General features: G+C 44.1%; 1 protein-coding gene across 2 annotated transcripts in view; it reads right to left on the bottom strand.

Moving 5' to 3' along the window:
* SAMD4A (sterile alpha motif domain containing 4A) overlaps positions 1-23,186 on the bottom strand; it is a 116,177-nt gene that overhangs the window by 30,826 nt on the left and 62,165 nt on the right. For both annotated transcript variants that reach the window (XM_077269881.1, XM_077269889.1), the window contains exon 3: positions 1,850-2,368. In XM_077269881.1, coding sequence (XP_077125996.1) covers positions 1,850-2,368 — 519 coding nt within the window. The remainder of the gene's footprint in view (positions 1-1,849; positions 2,369-23,186) is intronic.

The following is a 23,186-nucleotide window of genomic DNA, read 5'->3' as shown; positions in this document are numbered from 1 at the left end:
TCATTTGTGCATAATGAAAGCAGAGTTTTTAATGCCAGACCCAAAGTGCATCAATCATCCTCCGAACAGTCGCTGAGGCTGATCAGCCTGTCCATGCCTGCAGGAAGATGTGACCATCGAGTAAAGGAGCAGCTTTTTCTCCAGTTCTCTTCATTGTGTTTATTATACCTCATTTATTGCATTATTCATGTTGGGTTGCATTGGGCTCGCTGCGGTCATATGGGCACCATCTACAGGTCATACACCGGAACTGCACTGTATTAAAATTGTTTCATATCATAAATCTTTAATATCTTAGTATTGGGACTGGGGTACAAGGGGTCCCCACCAGAGGAATATTGGGGTCCCACGCTCCAGAATGCATCCCCTTAAACTCTGTATAACCTACATGTACAATGATAATTACATCAATAAGGTATTTTAGGACTCAAAACTACAATTTCCAGCAGGCTCTGAATGCTGAGAGTAGTAGTAATTCTGCAACATTTTAAGACCACAGGCTGCATACCACCACATAAGAGACTTCTTAAAGGATGTGTAAACTTCTGCAACCACTTTTTTATGGCTTTACAAGCATATTATGGGGACATCTCCACTATCCACAAGATGAGGGATAAATGTCTGATCACTGGGAATACCACCTTTGGGGTTCAAAGTCCCCTGTGTGAATGGAGTGGTTGTGACCAGGTTCCATTTTCTTCTACGGGATTGCTGGAGACTAAGTCAGTCTCAGAGGAGAGTTGGATGGCTGTATAACTCAGACGGGGATCACATCCTAGTGGTCGGACTGGCCTGACCCGTGCGCCACAGCTGCACAGAAATACATGCTGTAACGCTCAGGTTTGCAGAGCAGCCGGCCAGTCCGGGTATTGCGATACACGTTCCAGATCTACTGCCGTCTGACATTTCCCTTACAGACGTGAATGGAGTTGTGGTCATGCTCGCACAAGGTTGGACATCGGTGCTTCACCCCCATGAAATTAGTTTACTCCTAATAAATAATTAGCAACAAATTGTAAATGACTCATTTTATAACCAGATAGTGTTGGGTGGGGTTCAGAGATCCCAACCCAAGGAAATAATTCTGGGCTCACACTATCTATACAGACAGTATCAGACTGGGGTGACAAGGGCCTAATTGACTTTGGGGGGGCCCGCTTTTCACCTGCATGCAAATATTATACTACCTTCGTTCACAAATTTACCTATATCTCTATATAATAAACTGGGTAGCGTGGTTAATGAATGATCAGATGCTGCTTTTTTCTGTACAGAGTGAATCAAGTGAATTATGCCAAGTACTGCCCATACAGTGGGGTTGGGGGTCCAGATCTACACAGGGTAACAGGGGGATTCCCCTGTTACCCTGTGGGCCAGTCCAAGCCTGTATACAGAGCAAATTCATGTCCACATTTCAAGGAGTTGTCCACTTTTAAAACTTAATACACCACAAGATTGGATTCAGACAACGGAGCTCCAAAAATCTGTGTGAATGGAGAGCTAGTGCAGGATAGCGTAACATGCTAGACCTCGGCTCCATTCACTTCCAAAGGATTGAGGGAAACGGAAAAAAGCAGCAAATACAGCGATGGTGACATGCACCTAATGCACTATGGGTCCGTTCACACAGGGATTTTTGGGCACCTTCCTTCTTGTGATCTGTGAGGTTACCAGCAGTCGGACCCCGTAAAAAACATACCAGAAGTGTCCATAAACAAATAAAAAGAAATGTAGAAAACCTTGCTATGTATGTCAATGACTACAGACCCGGTGTAGTCCGACACTGCAGGTTTTTTGCAATAACGTTTGAGCATTTTTATGTAAACATTTCCAATATCAGATGCCTTACTTGTGCTTGTACTTGTTCCAATAGCGTTGCCTGTCGTCGAGACCGAGGAAGAAGGGTAGAGGGGCAGATGTCCATTCTCGCAGCTCATGTTCTTGTCCTGCCAGTTGGAAGAACTGACGCAGATTCCGGAGTCGCGGGAATTCGGCCAGCCGTTCAGTTTATCATCGGAGTTCTGTCTTTGGTGGTAGTAATGCATTTGCCCATAATCCATAGAGTCTGATCGACACCGCCCCTGGGTACCAAAGTTCCCCGACGTACGGTCCTCCAAGTGATTAAGCCACATCGCCAAAGCGCTCCTGTCGTCCAGGGACGTGGCCGGGTGGATCAAGGCGTATGAGAGCAACTGGCGGCTCTCTTCTATGTGCTGGTTGTGTTCTATCGAATGCGCCAATAATTTCGGCAGCAACTTCATGTACTCCACCTTAGCGTCCATGTTACCGGGCTTTAGTAAAGGCAGGTGGGTTAAAAGCTGAGAGATCACCGTGTCCTTGGATTCCTGTTGCCACTGGTTAATGATTGCTGAAAGGAAGCAGAAAATATAAAATCAGCCAGCTTCTTACCATTCACAGTAACAGTTTGTGTGTTTTTATTTTTTATTTAAAATATCTAAAATTGAGGCAAAAGTAAAAAATGTTAAGGTAATCGTATAAACACTATGGTAGTATCACGGGATGGAAAAAACGAGCATTTACTTTGGAGGTCTTTATGGGAAGGCATCATTAAAAAGTTACCTTTTGTTTAAATCAGACTGCTGTGTATATTCCTTTTTTTTTTTTTTTTTTTTTTTTTAAGTAGCTCTGCAATTTTCACACTGGCCTCCCGGGATTTTTTCTTATTTTATTAATTTTTTATTTTTGAAGACTCATACTTTTTAATTTCAGGAAGAGCTTTCAGCAGTTTCATTATTAGTAGAGGCAGGATAACAATAACAGGTAGCACCTCTAAACACAGCTGATAACAGGATCCACCAATCACAATAGGTGATGTCACAGCTCACCATCTCCTCATCTCTTGACAATCACCTTTGCACATGCTCATTAGACACGCCAATACAAAAGATAGGGTTCACTGCTGCTAATGTAATGTGCATTTCCTGAAACGGGACGTCAGTCTAAAAAAAAAAAAAAAAAGCCCCCATGGGCTGGTGTGAAAATTGCAAGAAGCAAGACTATTGCCAGAAAAGTAAAATAATTACATAAGATACATTTAACATCAAAACCTGCTTTAAACAAGACCATGTTCTGATGTTAGCTTCCCCTCAACTTACTTTGTGGTGCCAGTCATGAAAAAAAAAAAAATAATTTCTATAATATATTATATACAGTGCCTACAAGTAGTATTCAACCCCCTGCAGATTTACACATTTGGAATTAACTTGGCATTGTGACATTTGGACTGTAGATCAGCCTGGAAGTGTGAAATGCACTGCAGCAAAAAAGAATGTTATTTCTTTGTTTGTTTGTTTTTTTAAATTGGGAAAAGTCTTTTCAGAGGGTCATTTATTATTCAACCCCTCAACCCACCAGAATTCTGTTTGGTTCCCCTAAAGTATTAAGAAGTAGTTCAGGCACAAAGAACAATGAGCTTCACATGTTTGGATTAATTATCTCTTTTTCCAGCCTTTTCTGACTATTTAAGACCCTCCCCAAACTTGTGAACAGCACTCAAACATGGTCAACATGGGAAAGACAAAGGAGCATTCCAAGGCCATCAGAGACAAGATAGTGGAGGGTCACAAGGCTGGCAAGGGGTACAAAACCCTTTCCAAGGAGTTGGGCCTACCTGTCTCCACTGTTGGGAGCATCATCCGGAAGTGGAAGGCTTATGGAACTACTGTTAGCCTTCCACGGCCTGGACAGCCTTTGAAAGTTTCCTCCCGTGCCGAGGCCAGGCTTGTCCGAAGAGTCAAGGCTAACCCAAGGACAACAAGGAAGGAGCTCCGGGAAGATCTCATGGCAGTGGGGACATTGGTTTCAGTCAATACCATAAGTAACGTACTCCACCGCAATGGTCTCCGTTCCAGACGAGCCCGTAAGGTACCTTTACTTTCAAAGCGTCATGTCAAGGCTCGTCTACAGTTTGCTCATGATCACTTGGAGGACTCAGACTAATTGGTTCAAGGTTCTCTGGTCTGATGAGACCAAGATCGAGATCTTTGGTGCCAACCACACATGTGACGTTTGGAGACTGGATGGCACTGCATACGACCCCAAGAATACCATCCCTACAGTCAAGCATGGTGGTGGCAGCATCATGCTGTGGGGCTGTTTCTCAGCCAAGGGGCCTGGCCATCTGGTCCGCATCCATGGGAAGATGGATAGCACGGCCTACCTGGAGATTTTGGCCAAGAACCTCTGCTCCTCCATCAAGGATCTTAAGATGGGTCGTCATTTAATCTTCCAACAAGACAACGACCCAAAGCACACAGCCAAGAAAACCAAGGCCTGGTTCAAGAGGCAAAAAAATCAAGGTGTTGCAGTGGCCTAGTCAGTCTCCTGACCTTAACCCAATTGAAAACTTGTGGAAGGAGCTCAAGATTAAAGTCCACATGAGACACCCAAAGAACCTAGATAACTTGGAGAAGATCTGCATGGAGGAGTGGGCCAAGATAACTCCAGAGACCTGTGCCGGCCTGATCGGGTCTTATAAAAGACGATTATTAGCTGTAATTGCAAACAAAGGTTATTCTACAAAATATTAAATCTAGGGGTTGAATAATAATTGACCCACACTTTTATGTTTAAAATTTATAAAAATTTAACTGAGCAACAAAACTTTTTGGTTTGTAAGATTTATGCATCTGTTAATAAATCCTGCTCTTGTTTGAAGTCTCTAACTTATTTGCATCTTATTAAACCTGCTAAATCTGCAGGGGGTTGAATACTACTTTTAGGGTATGTGTATATATATATATATATATATATATATATATATATATATATATATATATATATATATATATATATATATATATATATATATATATATATATATATATATATATATACGCACACATATACACATACACGTGTATACACATACATACATATTTTTTACTGTGGTTATACAAAGAAATCCCAAAACGCGTGGATGTGATCAGAACAGAAGTTCTCAGATATAAATATTGACGTATGAAATAAATACAATATGTCAAGTGAACACCCACAATACTGGCTCCAAAATAGCTGGAGCGGACAGATGGTAATATAATCAGTGAGGACGGGTGTAACATGCAGACAAAATCTGGAACATTTAAATGATGCAAATAGAGAATAGAGAGACCAGCAAATCCAAGCTAGCGTGAATAGGTGGCAAAAAAAATAAAAAAAATAAAAAAATAATTCTAGACTCGAGTATAAGGCCTCTTTCACACTTCCGTCTTTCTTTCTCGGTCACAATGCGTCGTTTTGTGAAAAAAAATGTTTCTGCTTGCTCCGTTTTTTTCTCAGACTTGTATTAGTGATGGATGGCCTTCCGTTTCATCCGTCGTGCGCTGGATCCGTCGTAAAATTGCTGTCCGTCGGGCGGAGACAACGCACATAGAAACGTTTTTTGTGGACGTCGGAATAAAAAAAAAAAAAAAAAAAAAAAAAAAAGATCGCCCAGCGACGGATCCTGCGCTGTCAGTCGTTGGCTATAATGGACGCAGGATCTGTCGCTGACTCAAAAGACGGCATCCGTTGTTGGATTCCTGCTTTTGACAAACTGAGCATGCGCGGAAGAATTTCATCACAGGTCATTGTCTCATAGGCATTACTGGGAATGGGAGATGCCGGCAGCATCACGAGCATCGGGAAGGCTGCGGGGGCCACCGGAAGGTAAGCATATCACAATTTTTTTAAATTATTTTTAACATGCGTTGTGTTGTGTATGTGTTTTCGCAGGGGAAAATCGTGCACAACGTGTGCACATAGCCTCGATGGATTGTGAGTGATTGTAAACAACGGAAGTGTGAAAGAGGCCTAAGTCGACCTGAGTATAAGCTGAGGCATCTACTTTGGCCATGAAAAACTGGGAAAACGTATTGACTCTAGTATAAGCCGGGTATGCATTGTCCCCTCATCCCTGTCCTGGTACGCATTGTCCCACCCATCCTTATATGCATGCCTCCTCATCACCGTCCTTGTCTGTATGGCTCCTCATCCCTATCCTTGAATGCATGCCCCCCCCATGAGAAAAGCATAAAGAGAATTTATTTATTTTTTTTTTTAACACAGCTGCACATTCATTTCTCTTTAGCTGCGGGCAAATATAACAGGCCTAGCCGCTGACCTACCTCCTGTGACCTGCTACTCCGCCACTTCCCCTTTCCCCGCCAGCTTCTGGGACAATGACTCATGTATAAGCCGAGGGGGGTGGCGTTTTCAGCACAAAAAAAAATGTGCTGAAAAACTCACCGTATATACTCGTGTATAAGCGAAGTTGGATAATAAAGGCTGCACCATGACTTTCTAAGAATGATTACTATAGAACATTAAAACGGCATTACTACCATAGAAAATGGGAAAAAAGCGCTATATAATGTATATATATGAATTATTCACCTACAAAAATTGCTATGGAAAATACAGTAAAAAAGAATGTACTAGGCGCATAGATGGGCTCGCATAGATTGGCCAATGTATGCAAGCCTAATTGCCATGTCAAGGCATCCTTTGAAGGGGGACAGAAGAGGAGTCCCTTGTGTCTGTGCGCTACACTAGGTAACGACAGGAGAGGATGAGCCTCTCGTACCTGTGTGCTACTTAACGACAGGGGAGAAGAAGGATTCCCTCTTGTCTGTGCGCTACCTAATGACAGGAGAGCAGGAGGAGTTCCTTGTGTCTGTGCGCTACGCAATGACAGGAGAGCAGGAGACCCTCGTATCTCTGCGCTACGTAATGACAGGAGAGCAGGAGGCCCTCGTGTGTGCGCTACGTAATGACAGGAGAGCAGGAGACCCTCGTATCTCTGCGCTACGTAATGACAGGAGAGCAGGATTCCCTCGTGTGTGCGCTACGCAATGACAGGAGAGCAGGAGGAGTCCCTCGTGCCTGTGTGCTACCCAACAACAAGAGAGCAGGAGGAGTCCCTCGTGCCTGTGTGCTACCTAACGGCAAGAGAGCAGGATGAGGCCCTCGTGCCTGTGCGCTACATAACGACAGGAAAGCAGGAGTCCATCTCCATCATCACTGTTCATCTCCACTAACTCAGAGACAAATGAAAATTATTCATGAAACCTGCAGGGGAGAAATCTGGTGATAAAGGCAGGATACAAGATATATTTGGCCATAAATGGTGTAAATCCTCAAAATAACCAAATAAAAGATAAGCCACAGAAACAAAAAGGTCTGCAGGTGAGGTGATCGCAGCTTGAATTGGGATGCAGTTTTGTTCCTGGTTACAGGAAAATTATTTGAGCTAAAGACTTTAATCCACAAAGCCAAAGTCAGCGACCTTGGTGTATTATACATAGTATACACTTGGCAGTAGCTTAATTTAAAGCTTTTGGGCCCAAAGCAAAATCTTCTACAAGGTCCCCAACTATCACAGGCTTTATAGTAATGGTCTCCTCATATGGACCAAACAGACCTTTTGAGTCCCCTTAGGATCCAAGGCTTGGGTACGACTGCAACCCTTGAGCCTATTCTAGTTGAGTCCCTGACTCTTCGGGGGACACTTCTGTTGGGTGAACAGAGCCCTTTGGATACAGCTGTGAGTGTAGGGGCCCGAAGTGGGTCTCCGCGAACATCACTTTATCCTTTTCACACTTGTGGATTAAGAGAGGATCAAACATGGGTCCAAAGTAAGGATCACGTCCAGGTACGGACTGGGGCGGAAATTCAGCCCTGGCATTTGAAATCACACAGGCCCATGTTGTCCCAGTCCCCAAGCTCCAGATGGGATATATTACTAATATTACCTTAGATGGAGGAAAGCAAGATTTACTGCAAGATCAGTATCTCGAATGATACCCGTGGCTGCTGCGGTAAGTGACGGAGTCAGTGACTTTGTGCTCCATCACAACTCTTAACAGTATAGGTATCTTGAGAACACCGATTTTGTTAACAACGTAGCAGACAAGGCGGCCCATGACCAGACAGGACCATCTGGCATTTGCCAGATGGCCAGTCCGGCCCTGGTAACGTCACTACTCAGGGAGATCAACTATTTAAACAGGAGTAAATTTAACAAAAATCTGTTTTTCCTCATCTTCAGTTGCAGGATCGTCCATCCTTAAATAGCAGCTCTCACGTGGGTCCATGTGACGGGCCTATCGGTGTACCAGCCGTATGACTGAGCGCTTAGTTTAGGGAGGGACTGTCTCTGCGAACTGTAATAACCCCTTCTAAATTAGATTTGGCAATTTGAGTTGGCAGCCGGGCGTCTCTAGGAGCTAAAATGGAGGAATTTTTTTTAAAGAGCATAATACTTCTCTTTTAACATGCCAATTCAAATTTCAGCTAAAAACGCAGCTTCCTGATTTTTCTGGTGAGCTCAGGATGGAAAAACACCCGCAGACGACAACAAAAACAAGGAAAAGTCGACAAAACTGAGCGACATTCAGTGGAAAACCTCGGTGAGTCACCAGCGAACAAGAAAGGTTCTAATAAGAGTCAGCTTCACACAGTCCATAGAATCCAGGGAATCTCTGAACGTCGATGTACGGTCACCGCTACCATGTGCAGCACCGTTCTAGACATCCACACGCTCTACAACTGGAAAATCAAAGTTTATTCCCATCATTTAAAGTTTCCTTTTCAAAAAGTTATTAACTTGCAGGTCAGAGGGGCAGACTGCTGGGACCTCTACCCATCCCAAAAACAGCTCACCCCATGATAACAGAGCAGTATGCCCACCATGGCCGCTCTCATTTCTATAGGACTGTAGGAAAAAGCTGAGTATTGCATCTCCTGCAGTCCAACAGAGTGAATGCAGGGTTGGCGTGCATGTGCGGATACGGCTCCATTCCAATAGGGTATTTCAGAGCTTTCTTCCTGGGATTGATTACGCAGAAAACCAAGCGATCCGCAAGCTAACATCTATCACTTAGAATTCAGTGTTCTTCAACTCCGGTCCTTAAGAGCCACCAACAGGTCATGTTTTCAGTGATTTCCTTAGTATTGCACAGGTGATGCAATTCTCACCTGTGCAATACTAAGGAAATCCTGAAAACATGACCTGTTGGTGGCTCTTGAGGACCGGAGTTGGGGGAACACTGACTTAGATAGTTGATAACTTAATGGCTATATCTAGGTACGGACTAGGGCTGAAATTCAGTCCTGGCATTTGAAATCACACAGACCCATGCCGCCCCTGTCCCCAAGCACCAGATGGGATAGATTACTAATATTACCCTGGATGGAGGAAAGGAAGATTTACTACAAGACCAATATGTCTAATGATACCTGTGGCCTGCTGGGTTAAGTGATGGAGTCAGTAACTTTGTGCTCCATCACAACTCTTAACAGTATGGATGCGTTGAGAACACAGATTCTTTTAACAATGTAGCAGACAAGGCAGCCAGCGACCAGACAGGCCCTTTTGGCATTTGCCAGAATTGCCAGATGGCCGGTCCGGCCCTGGCTATATCCCTTGAATACCAATAAAAAATAAAGTGAAAAAGTGCCAGTCCCAAGTTCCACTAGTATGATATTGTGCCCTGTTCCCAGGATAGGTAATCAGATGGATGGGGTCTGACATACAGCACCCATCACTGCTCCCTTTACTGGCTCCCGGGTACTGCAAACCCACTCCCTTCAGGATCACTATGGTTTACATCTGCTGGCAGCAGTGGGCATGCTGGACACCCACCCAGCATATATTGATGACTGGCAACCAATTTGATTGTACCAGACACAACCCCTTTCACTTCTATGCTGGAAGAGATTAGAGGAGTTGTGTATTTCAGTGGGATCAGTTTTTGCAGCCTATAAATGATTGCTGTTGACAGTGGTATTACCGACAATGGTGGCAGGCTACGCGGCTTCTATGGGGCCAGGTGCCAGCCCCAGCAACGGGAACCCACCTCAATTGCATCAGCATCCCGGATGCCGATACCGTTGAAAACAATGATGAAAGAGGGAGAGTCAACTTACGTTTCCTTCTCCATTATTCTTTCTCGGCGTCTGAGCACAGCGTACGCCATGTTGTCACTACATGGCGCCTTTTGCCCTGAGAAGTGCGGGCACTTCAGGGCGCTCACTGCAGAGACCGGAACAGTGGGGGAACGAGGAGGAGAGGTGAGTATTGTATTTTTAAAATTTAAATCAGTGAGTACCGTATATACTCGAGTATAAGCCGACCCCCGAGTATAAGCCGACCCCCCTAATTTTGCCACAAAAAACTGGGAAAACTTATTATTGACTCGAGTATAAGCCTAGGGTGGAAAATGCAGCAGGTACCGGTGAATTTCAAAATTAAAAATAGATACTCCATACCGTTCATTATGGCCCCATAGATGCTCCACATAAAGCTGTGCCACATATAATGCTCTGCACCGTTGCCCCATAGCTGTGCCATATATATAGTGCTCTGCACCGTTGCCCCATAGCTGTGCCATATATATAGTGCTCTGCACCGTTATTGCCCCATAGCTGTGCCATATAGTGCTCTGCACCGTTATTGCCCCATAGCTGTGCCATATAGTGCTCTGCACCGTTGCCCCATAGCTGTGCCATATAGTGCTCTGCACAGTTATTGCCCCATAGCTGTGCCATATAGTGCTCTGCACCGTTATTGCCCCATAGCTGTGCCATATAGTGCTCTGCACCGTTATTGCCCCATAGCTGTGCCATATAGTGCTCTGCACCGTTATTGCCCCATAGCTGTGCCATATAGTGCTCTGCACCGTTGCCCCATAGCTGTGCCATATATGCTCTGCACCGTTGCCCCATAGCTGTGCCATACAGCGCTCTGCACCGTTGCCCCATAGCTGTGCCATATAGTGCTCTGCACCATTATTGCCCCATAGCTGTGCCATATAGTGCTCTGCACCGTTATTGCCCCATAGCTGTGCCATATAGTGCTCTGCACCGCTCCTTATTGCCCCATAGCTGTGCCATATAGTGCTCTGCACCGTCCATTATTGCCCCATAGCTGTGCTGCTGCAATAAAATAATAAAACACATACTCACCTCTCTTGCTTGCAGCTCCTCGGCGCCATCTTCCCGGCGTCTCTCCGCACTGACTGATCAGGCAGAGGGCGGCGCGCACACTATATGCGTCATCGCGCCCTCTGACCTGCACAGTCAGTGCAGAGAGACGCCGGGAAGATGGCGCGACGCCCGGCGTGTGGAACGAGGACAGGTGAATATGCGATACTTACCTGCTCCCGGCGTCCCGCTCCTTCCCCCGGACAGCTGGTCTTCGGTGCCGCAGCCTCTTCCTCTATCAGCGGTCACCGGCACCGCTGATTAGAGAAATGAATTATGCGGCTCCGCCCCTATGGGAGGTGGAGCAGCCTAATCATTTCTCTAATGAGCGGTCCCACGTGACCGCTCAGGGGAAGAGGCTGCGGCACCCGGAGACTGTGGGACGGGTAGGGGGAGCGACAGGATCGCTGGCACTAGGTAAGTATGCCTCAGCGCCCTCTCCCCCTCACCCGCCGACCCCACCACCGATCATGACTCGAGTATAAGCCGAGAGGGGCACTTTTAGCCCAAAAATTTGGGCTGAAAATCTCGGCTTATACTCGAGTATATACGGTATATAATACTGTATGGAGGACTATGGGGAGTGCATTATACTACAGTGGCATGCAAAAGTTTGTGCACCCCTGTTCAAAATTACTGTTAGTGTGAATAGTTAAGCAAGTTAAAGATGAAATTATCTCTAGAAGTACTAAAGTTACAGATGACATTTCCTTTGCATTTAAGTAAAAAAGGCAACTTTTTTTTTTACATTTTAAAAATTACAAAAAAAGGAAACTGGGCAGATGCAAAAGTTTGGGCACCCTACATGCTTAGTACATAGTAACACCCCCTTTTTTGAAAGTATCAAAGTTTGTAAATGCCCTTTCAATTCTTGTTTGAGGGATTTTCCTCTATTCTTCCTTGGAGAATTCCTCCAGTTCTGTAAGATTCCTGGGCCGTCTTGCACCCACTGCTATTTTGAGGTTTAGCCTCAGATTATCAATGATGATCAGATCAGGGGACTGTGAGGGCCATTGTAAATCCTTCAATTTGCGCCTTTGGAGGTCCTTTATTGTGGATTGTGACGTGTGTTTAGGATCATTATCTATTTGTAGAAGCCATTCTCTTTTCACCTTCACTTTTTTAGGGTAGGTGCACACGATCAGGAATTGGCAGCACTTTGGATGCAGCACAGCACTTGACTACTGCTTTCAAAGTGCTGCCGACTTTTGAACGCAGGTGAATCTGCATGTGTTGATTGAACACGGCAGAATCACCACGTCCAATACATTGAACAGGTGAAATTTATCTTGTGGAGACTTGCGTCTCTGCAAGATAAATAGACATGCTGTAGCCTGGAGAGACACGCCGCATGTCCGTTTCCGCAGGTGTAAGGTGCATGCATAGTGGGCATGGGATTTCTAGAAATCTCATCCACTGTGCTGTACCATCTGGCCACTGCGGGTTGAACGCTGCACAAGTACGCAGAGTCCAACCTACAGTGTTTACTGATCGTGTGCACATACCTTTACACATGGTGTTATGTTTGCTTCAAGAATTTGCAGAAATTTCATTGAATCCATTCTTCCCTCTACCCGTGAAATGTTCGCAGTGCCATTGGCTGCAAAAAAAATCTCAAAGCATGATTGATCCACCCCCATGCTTAATGGTTGGCGAGATGTTTTTTTCCTGAAATTGTGTGCCCTTTTTCTCCACATACATCTGTGATCATTGTGGCCAAAGTTTTCTCTTTGACCTCATCGGTCCACAGGATGTGTTACCAAAATGCATCAGGCTTGTTTAGATGTTTATTTTCATACTTCTGATTTTTATGGTGAGGATGCAGGAGGTTTTATTCTGATGACTCTTCGATGAAGGCCATATTTGTGCAGGTGTCTTTGAAAAGTAGAACAATGTAACAACTCCAGAGTCTACTAAATCTTTCTGAAGTTTTTTGCAGTCAAGGGGGGGATTTCTGATTTGCCTCTACCAATCCTACAAGCAGTGCTGAAACTTTGCTTGGTTTCCAGACCTTATCTTGACCTCCACTGTTCCTGGCAATGTCCATTTCTTAATTACATTTTAAACTGAGGAAAGGGCAACTTGAAAAACGCTTTGCTATCTTCTTAGAGCCTTCTCCTGCTTTGTGGGCCTCCACCATTTTCATTTTCCGAGTGCTAGGCAGCTGCTTAGAAGAACCAATGGCTGCTGTTTTTTTTGGCACAAGGTTAGAGGTCGGATTTTTATAAAGCTGGGAAATTTGCATCACCGAGCCGTTCTTAACTACGATAGCGAACAAGTCATGACCCTAACAGGCTAATTTAGGTCTGAAACCTTGGTCAAACCTATCTGAGCAAACAAATATCCAAAGGGTGCCCAAACTTTAACATGCCACTGTACATGGAGTACTATGAGGAGTGTATTATGCTATGGAGTGCATCATACATTGTGGAGGGCTGTGTGGGCTCCATTCAACAGTGCGGTGAGGTGTGGGGGCCATTATGCTCTGTGTAGGCCCATTATACTACATGGAGGGCTATGTGGGGATCATACTGTGTTGGGGTCACCATACTGTGTGTATGGAGGAGGAATTCACTGTTGGGGTACCATACAGTGTTTGGGGCACTTTTGTTGCCACCAAACTTCATGGGTGCAATTAGAGGGAGTCTAGGGCGTCGTCACGAGGAAAATTACTGTGTAAAGAACTGCAAAAGTGATTGTGTGCATATATAAATATATGTGTTGCACAATATATATATATATATATATATATATATATATATATATATATATATATATATATATATATATATTTCTATTTTGCACGGTCACAGAAAGCATTTTTTTCTTTTATTAAAACAACTGTTCTGATTACTATCCATTCTCCTGGCTGCTGACCACACACCTTGCCATGTATACAGGGGATGTGCTGCTAACACCGTGCTGCTGTATGGCTGATAGCAATGACAAGCGTTCTGCACTCAGTCTGTATTGGGCATTAAACAAGCACTCTGTACACAGACGATCAATGCTCGTTATAAAGGATGATAGAAACCTGCCCATGATTTTATTTTGCCTGGGTCTTTCATGGTTTCTCTTCACACTGCGTATGTTCCTTGATTCTTTCAAACAAACAAGGGTTAAGAAATTAGCACAAAGTACAAGTTTAAAATATGCGCCGTTGTAAAACCCATCTGCCTCTAAAAACTTTCTACATGTCAGACATAGTGAGCATCGCACATTCCTTCCCTCCGACTCTTTGGACTTGATCCTGCGGAGGAGATATTTTTGGGACGTCCATCATGCGCCTGCTAAATCAAGAGATCCAGCCATGCTTTCCTCATCCAATTACAGGAATATGCTTTGCTCTTAAATGTTCTCCAGTGAGGGAAGAAGAGTTTCACAAACTTAACTAGAACATTTTATATAAAATGTTATTTAAATTTTGCACTGAACAAATGCATCCAGAGTCTGCCCCCTGCCCGTACTACACTCACGAAAACCTTACGCTGTCGACAGAGCACAATCGTGTCACAAACGGCACACCACTTGGATTAAGGAGAGACTACCGTGTGTGCAGAGAATCAACTTCCCCACCTCTCAGCAGACAGCCGGGGTCAGAAGTGACTACTGACTGTCAGCAGCCCCAATAAAGCACAGTCGCAGGAACAGGGGCACTAAGATGACTCAGTGTTAGCATTCGCAACACTGTTTTGTATGCTACACAAAGAACACAGGGAGACTACACAAGCCAATACACCCCATCCTTCAGGAATCTGGAAGGTATAAAGATCCACACAAAAAAAGTAAACATGGAAATGGTAATCATTAGGGTTGAGCGAAACGGATCGGTCAATTTCATAAGTCGCCGACTTTCGGCAAAGTCGGGTTTCGTGAAACCCGAGCCGATCCCAGCGTGGGATCGGCCATGCGGTCGGCGATCTTCGCGCCAAAGTCGCGTTTCGTGTGACGCTTTAACCGCCATTTTTTCAGCCAATGAAGGAGTGTGGGCAGCGTGATGACATAGGTCAGGTCTTGTCTTGCTTTCTGCGGCGTCACAGGGGGTGGGGGTATAAACGCCATCTTACCATTTTGGATGTATCATTATTAAAAACAAATTATATGGGCCAGAGAGTGGTTTCACCTAGTCAGCACGGAGAACCAGAGTTTGCACCAATACTAACCCTCCACAATCCTCTCCAATTCCAATGCTCACCCAATCCCCGCTGGTATCCACTTCCTGTCATGTCTTGGGGAGAAAAAAAAAAAAAAAAAAGGAAATCCCTGTTCAGTGAATGGTTGGGCGGGCATTTCTAATTTCCAGTTTCCCCAATTTCAGTGTGAGCAAGGAAACAGAAAATGGAGAACTGCGCAGATCGGCTAAGTATCAGACTAGAGACTGCAGAGGATCAGTGAGGGCAATTAACGTCGTTTTTTCTCACCTTGTTTTTGTACCAGTAGCAAGCAGCCCTTATATAAATAATCATCTTCTACTGAACAAACACTAACCCAAAATTACGTTTTTGGCCACTTGGCTTTCTTAAGGTGACCATACACCTGCCAAATTTGCCAATTTCAGTGGGACCAGCTGCCAAGTTATTGTTTATGAACTGTTCAATCAATGATTGTTCAGCATAGAATTACACAAAATAAATCAAAAGGATTGGGCAGGTGGAATATTAATGTTCCCAATCCTTTGTTTTCAAGAGAGTACCGCTTTCCAGCAGAGTGCATGTGTATGGTCTCCTGAACAGCAGGCTTTGAATTGAATTTAGTGTTCAGCCAAGAGCACAGAGGAGAGAAACAAAAAAAGGAGGAGGAAGAGCGAAACAAAAAAAGAGGAGAGAAAAAAAAAGGAGGAGAAAAACAAAAAAAGGAGGAGAGAAACAAATGGATGTCACGGCATTGGTTAAGGAACGTGCCACTGACTGCGGTGCCCCATTCTCCCCCCTCCCCAGGCTGCCTTTGGAATCCCTTCTCTCCCTCTCCCCTTAGGATGTTAGTGGTACGTCCCCTTTTGGTTTGGCCAATGGTAGCTTGTTGGGCTGGTACTCCGCCTCCCAACCCCTCCTTTACCTTATATATGTTTGGGGTAATAGCCTGGATCCTCCTCTTCCCCTGTCGGGTCCCAGAGGTGCTCCTCCCACCCTCCCTTTGTTATGGTTTATTTCTTGTTTTTACAGAATGAACGTCACAGCGGCGGCTTGCAATAAAGGAAGCACTGGAATGCTGCGGCTATGTAGGCTGACATGCCTGCAGAATTGCCAGGCATTTGGCTACTGGTCTTTTCGTAAAGTTTAAAGTGCTTCTGTTTATTATTGGTAAATCGGTTTATGCAAAAAAATTAAAGCTGTGACCAATTTCACCCATCAACTATTTGTGTTTGTTCAGTTATTTAGTGGGGTGGTCCCGGGTGGGAGAAGAGAGAGGAGTCAAAAAGGTGGAAGAGAAACAAAAAAAAAAGGAGAGAAAAAATAAGGATAAAACAGGGGCTATTCACTGGTATAAAGCATGAGTGACTGTGGGACAAAATGCTAGCAGCTAAACATGGCTGCAATCTATAAGAGGAAGATGTTAAGAGCACTTTGCTTTAACACACACACACACACACACACACATTCTGTTAGATACAAATGGTGCCAAGTTTTGGCGGTGTAGGGTTAGTGATGCCTTGATTCCTACACAAGGCTTGTATCCAATTGACATCTAATGTTTGCTCACTGGTGTTCTTCCTCCCCAGAAGGCAGAGTCACGAATGACTTCACATTTATTTTAGACGATGATCAACATTTGGAAAACTTCAATTTTTTTCCCTCCTGAACAAATGAATGTTTGAAGCAACATTTTCCACTGGTAACAACATCCGTGGAAAAGACAGAATGAAAGTTTAAAGACTCATTTATTTTCAGCCTTTATTCTCCGGAGAATTCCATACAAATCAGCGCCTCTTAGTATCTCACAGTGTAAGAATGTGCTGGCACACCACACACAGGACTGAAGAATGAAGAGTTTCCGCACAGCCTTGCAGGATCACAAATGACGCTGGTCAGCCACATTCTTTCAATTTTAGATCACATTTCCACTTATATAGTTAAGATGCAACGGAAATGGATTGGACTGGTCAACATTATGGGACTGGCAGTGTTAATGGCTGAATTAAAAGTTTTTTAGACTGTAGGGTAAAAGAAAAAAAAAAAACAACCCAAAGATGTAGTAATGTATTAATAGTAATTATAATATAGAATTTTTATTTTTTTTTGCACACAGTTTCAAGGAAAAAAAAAAAGAAAGTACTAGAAAATCTTTTGCAGCCGCTGCCCGTAAGGAAGGAGCAATAGTGACGGTTGGGTATGGAAGTATTGCTAAGCAACATCCTATTGCAACGTTCAGAAGCAGAGGCTGTGTAACCATAGTAACTAAACGCTACTTCTGCAGGCAAGAAAAAGGGTCCCTCTGAGCAAAGGATCGTCAGACGGCGGCCCGTAAACACAAAGTGATAGGTCCGGATAACTCACAACAATCTCAATAAACGCAAAGGAACACTGAAATACAAGAACATACGAAGCAAGGAAAAACACAGAACTCCTTCACAAGAACACTTCCATTTTTAATCCATCCGGGGTTGGGCTGCAGCTACAGCTGTTAATGAAATACATTCCCCATGATTCATAGGAATATTTGTAGTCCAGCAATGTCAGGGGCCGCATAGACCACACTCATCCCCTAGGGCCTTTTCTATCATAGCCATACATTAATCTAGTGGGTGCGGAGGCCAGAGCAGCCCCCCGGGCTGGAGGTCTAGTTGAGCCCAACAGTCTTTATATTAAGAATAGCACATGGTATCTAGAGGCCTACTAGACCCAGAAACGTCATGTTCCGAATTCCACTGTACAACCAGAAAAGACAGAGGCGCTAAACTAGGAGTGTTACCAATCTCACAAAAGTCCTATAAATCAATGTAAAGAGCCAAAGAAATCCCCTAATCTCTGCAAAACAAAGATCACAGCTCACTGTGACATTTTATTCATTTCACTACTTGTCAAAAGTCTTACAAACCTGGTCATAAAATGGGTGGGCTGGGGGTGGAATGGAGGGAGTCCTCAATGGTGGGGATCGCATGACCTTCAGTAAATTGGGCATGTAAATGTTGGCAATTATTCTATAGTTACGTGTCTGCATCATGGATGATGTTAGAAAATAAGCAATAAGATCCTGTCAAGTCTGACCAGGGATTCCTTCCCAACTTAAGTAATGGCAGTCTCCATCTGTGGTGCCAGACCCTTTTGACTTCAAGCAATTGTTAAGCCACCTTGTTCTGGCATACTGAAAGGGTCAGACCCGCACCACTCACTTATGCATCGAGAGGCAAGTGGGTCAGGCGAGATCATTACAACTACAGATTTCTGTCCAGAGGAGGAGAGCAGGGCAGGTGAGGTCACTACTACAGATACCTGTCCAGAGGAGGAGAGCGGGGCAGGTGAGGTCACTACTACCACCAATACCCGTCCAGAGGAGAGCAGACAGGTGAAGTCACTACTACAGATAGTCATCCAGAGGAGAGCAGGGCAGGTGAGGTCACTACTACCGATACCCATCCAGAGGAGGAGAGCAGGACAGATTAAGTCATTACTACAAATACCCATCCAGCAGAGAGCGGAGCAGGCGATATCACTACCTCCTTTAACCATCCAGGAGAGAGCGTGGCAAGCAACGTAACTACAACTGATAACTATCCAAATGACAGTAGGGCATGCAACATCACCTCTACTGATATTATTCTAGAGATGAGCAGGGCAGGCGATATCGCCATTGCAAATACCCGTCCAAATGTGAGCCGGACATGCAACGTAACCTCTACAGATGTCAGTACAAATGTGAGCAGGGCATGCAAAGTCACCTCTACCGATACAAGCTCAAAAGGAGGAGAGCGGGGCAGGCGTAATTGTTTAACATAGTTCCATTGCAATCATCTTCCATTTACAGTTGAGCCCAGTCTTCCTCTGGAACCCCAACTCAGTTGCTCCTTTTCCTAGAAGGACGATGGCGGTCACAATACTTTACAGTACCACCTTATTCTCACATTTCTACCATGGTGGAATCCATGTTTTACAAATTTTGTAGAAAGATCAAATTCCCACAAAACAATACCTTTTCAACTACAAGAGACTTTTGCTTGAAACAACCCAGACACGTGACATGCGGCATACCTAGCCATAAAAATAAACAGCATTAATCAGCTACAGAAAGTAACCGCTAGTAACAGCGCGCTCAATCAGGTTATGGATCACCTACCAATGCATTTTTACTACGATTCATGGTCAGATCAAAGACAAGTGACATCAAGAAAGGTCAGGAAAATATGAATTATTTTCCATGGCTCTGGAGACAACCAGAGCTGGCCTACTACTTTTCCCACCATTGGTATATGCAGAACCAAATCCTTCATGCAGACCCTGTTTCCCTCTGAACTTCCACTCCCCCTCCCTTCAGGCAAGAGGTCAGTGTGGAATGCAAGTTTTATTGCCTGCACTGGCAGAGCTGAATGCGTTTCCCTCCAAAAATCTCTTTGTCTTCTAGGCATAACACTCAAAGTCAAATTCAGTAACACATTAATTTCAGAAACAAGAAAATTAGATTTCCAGGATCTGGGCATTTGGGATTACGCATGGCATTGTTTTGGGGCATTTAGGGCCATCAGAAACCTGGGAAATGAATTTCTACCCACCAGCAAACCTCAGACAGTGTTTGGACTTTAAAGAACAGTAAAATCGCAGGGGAAAAAATAATGCCAATATCGTCGGCCTGCAAGTGTTATTGGTACCTTTCCAAAATAGGTGTACCTCCCAGAAAACAGCGCATATGTGAGGTCAGCAAAGTGGGAGTTTGTTTTATGGCCGAAGCATAAAACAGGATTGTCCATCTTTGGCATGCATTCAAAGCCAGGAGAGACAGCTAAACACCATGTTGTGGTACTGGATAATTTCTTTAGGATCTCTCCTGCCCTTTAATAGGCACATCATACCTGTGACTGAGGTTTAGTACGTTTCGTATTTTCATCCCTTTTATTTCCTAACGGTTTGTACATATATCACAAGAGAAAAAGACCTCAAAATGCAAAAAGAGGTCAAATCCAGAGTATCTTTTTAGAAAAATTAATCTTTATTATAGAACAATTAATCAGAGTTTAAGCTAACCAAGCAAGATGGGAGAGGTACTCATCACTGTATATATCAAAAGTAAATTGTGCACACTAGGACCAATATTGCACAAAATGCAGCAAACCAGAATTAACATATAAAAATTTCAGCTCATGCATAATAATGAATCCCAATAGATATATTTAAGGTGCATGTGCACGGGAATCTATTGCAGTACAGCTGTGTACATAATTATCCCATTAAGACTAGTAGGGTAAAAAAACTATTGCACAAGTTATCCAGGAAAAATAAAGTGCAACTGCATGGAGACTTATGCAGAGTATAAAGAAAGTGCAAAGCTACATATTATAAATATAAGGTGCATATGTAATCATGTAACTTACATGTAGTGAGACCTAGACCCCAGCCTGCCGCCTCAACGCGCTTTTCGTCGTTCTTCGTCAGGAGGCGTGGCTTAGGCCACGCTTGTGTTACTATATAAAGTGAATGCTGACCAATAGGGAAGGTCCATCAATACGTGACGTCGGCTAATACTCGGCGCATGCACGGGCGGTGCCGCATCATCAAGGGTACTTCCTCTTGCACCCGTGGAACGCACGCGATCCACCATCGCATAGCGACGGCGATCACGTGCGCACCTGGTGAGTGCATTGGAAAGCCCAGACACGGAGAGCCCGGGCATGCGCACTAGCCCGGGATGCATTGATGGGGGATTACCAGAGCAATGCTCTGCCTATTGAGGGCAGAGCGAAGTACTGCATTGAGCAGGGAAAGGTCAGAGGCCCGGCGCCTGCGCACTGCAGTACTTTGCTCTGCCCTCAACAGGGCAGACAAAGTACGCCTCCGCCGGAGCCGCAGCGTGAAGACCAGAAGAGAACGTCATCCTATGAAGATAGGAGGCCCCGGACCGCGACGCCCATCGGACCGGACCGCCCCCCCCCAGGTGAGTATAACCTAACCTCTTTTTCTCATCAGGATACATCGGGGGCTCATCTACAGCATTACAGAATGCTGTAGATAAGCCCCTGATGCTGGTGGGCTTAGCTCATCTTCAATTTTGGGGGTGACAGGTTCCCTTTAAACTTTTTTTCTCTTTAAAAGTGGTACCCTCTTTCATACTCCGGGCACATGCCTCACTGGCAATGCCATCCCATAGCTGTACCCCAGGCACTAGGAGATCCAAAAAGTTACTTAACCCAATGACCACGGGATTTATTGAAAAAAAAAAAAAAAAAAGGACATGATGTCTGGGTGGCCTGTGGAGATTTTGAATTGTGACCCAAGATAGGTCTCGTATGCTTCCAAACAGGATCATTTCATTAAGTTTGTCGTCAGCCAAAGTGATTAGCATTTTTAAATAGGTTTTATATAGGCAGCGCCTGAAACTTCATGAAACAAAGAACATCCAAAAAATAACCAAACTGAACCAACCAATCATGGGATCTAACTTTAGTCATGTTTGACCTTGGGCACAAGAGCAGATAATGTAACTGGCACTATATTTTTAGGAATAGTGGTGGTGTACATACCAAGCAGGTTTTAGCTACAGGTAATGTAAAGCTAGTAAATATACTAGGGACCTGGTGCCCAAACTGCCCAGGATTGTAAATGGCAGACGGTAGGGAGTAACTTTCACCTCTAGACCCACAGCCAAGCTTTCCAAAGCATTGTAATAATAAGGATGCAAGTATTGAACGATAACAGGGCTGCCACCTCATTATAAACAGTCATAACTGATGATTTCCTCATCACTTTGCCTTGTTCTTCCAGTATAGTTTACATTCTCTCTCTTCGGTCACTAGCCACCCATTGAAAAGTAGTCTTCCAGATGGAGCCATTTGTTCTTGGTTCTAACCTTCAAGGTCAAGTTTAGGTAATAGCTTTTAAGACACCATTTACGAAAATTTGCACTAAATAAAAAAAAAGCCCACCCCACATCATTGCTACATATTACAGCATTATGCAACTATGAATTATTCCAGGGCCACCACCACGTGTCATTATAGCCCCCAAAATGTCTACCACAAAGCACAGAAGGGCCATTTTCATGACCATTGGGCCATTATCCAAGCACCTACTTTGCTAATATCAGCTATAGATGTAGGGTGCAGAGCACAAAGGCTCCTATACCACCACTATTATAAATGGCAGACGGTAGGTAGGAGCCCTGTTACAAATATTACCTTGGAGCCCAAAAGATCAATCATCTCTGCTAATTGAAGCCCTACTTAGGTTGTGGAAATAGATGGTAAGTCCCCAGGACCCCTCTCTTTACAAGGCCTCCATAGCAGCTGCATAATTGGCGGCATGGCATGTATCACCTTGCGTATTAAATACTCTTGCATCAGGGAGAACATCGCTTACTTTTCCACTTTTTTTTAGTTTTTTTCTGTAATATGTCCCCTGTGCCAAAATTATACAAAACAAAATTTGGAAGGATACTTGTAAATGTCTGCATTTTGCTATATTTTATACCAGTGATAAGTCATAAGAGCAGTCAGTATCTGCCAGCTACCTGGAACATAGCCTCTGCAAAAAAGCTACTAGTGTTTTCCAGAGAGGAAGGGGAGATAGATTTCCGCTGTTCCCTAGCCACAAAGGGAGCACAGTTTTCCTGGTTCCTCCAAATGGAAAAACAACTTTCACCAGTGTTGGGCCCAGCTCCTTACACTTTCCATAGGGAAAAATGAGAAGCCCTTGTCACTTTCCAGGTACATGCTGGATTACAACTTTAAAAAGTTGTGCATACTTTTCAACTATTTTTTTGCTTTTTAACTGCTTCATCTTTGTCTGTGACCACACTGGGTTGTATTCCTCCATTTAACATACAGTATGTGTTATGCGATCTCATTTAGAGACTCCCTCTTCTATTATTATATATTCTTACCATATACTTTTTGCTACAAGACGTTGTTGGATAGTCTACGCTATTCTATACTCCTTGCAGAAGTACACAGGCCAGACGGAAGCTAAATGGACACGCGCTCTGCCACTCTTATGCACACGTTTAGATTTAACATTGGTAGCATATATGCTAAACACAGGACAAAAAAGTAATGTGAACAC

This window comes from Ranitomeya variabilis, chromosome 1 (genome assembly GCF_051348905.1).
Source record: "Ranitomeya variabilis isolate aRanVar5 chromosome 1, aRanVar5.hap1, whole genome shotgun sequence".
Taxonomy (NCBI): Eukaryota; Metazoa; Chordata; class Amphibia; order Anura; family Dendrobatidae; genus Ranitomeya; species Ranitomeya variabilis.
Note: the sequence above shows the minus strand (reverse complement) of the source record. Positions and strands in the feature narration are given on the sequence as shown.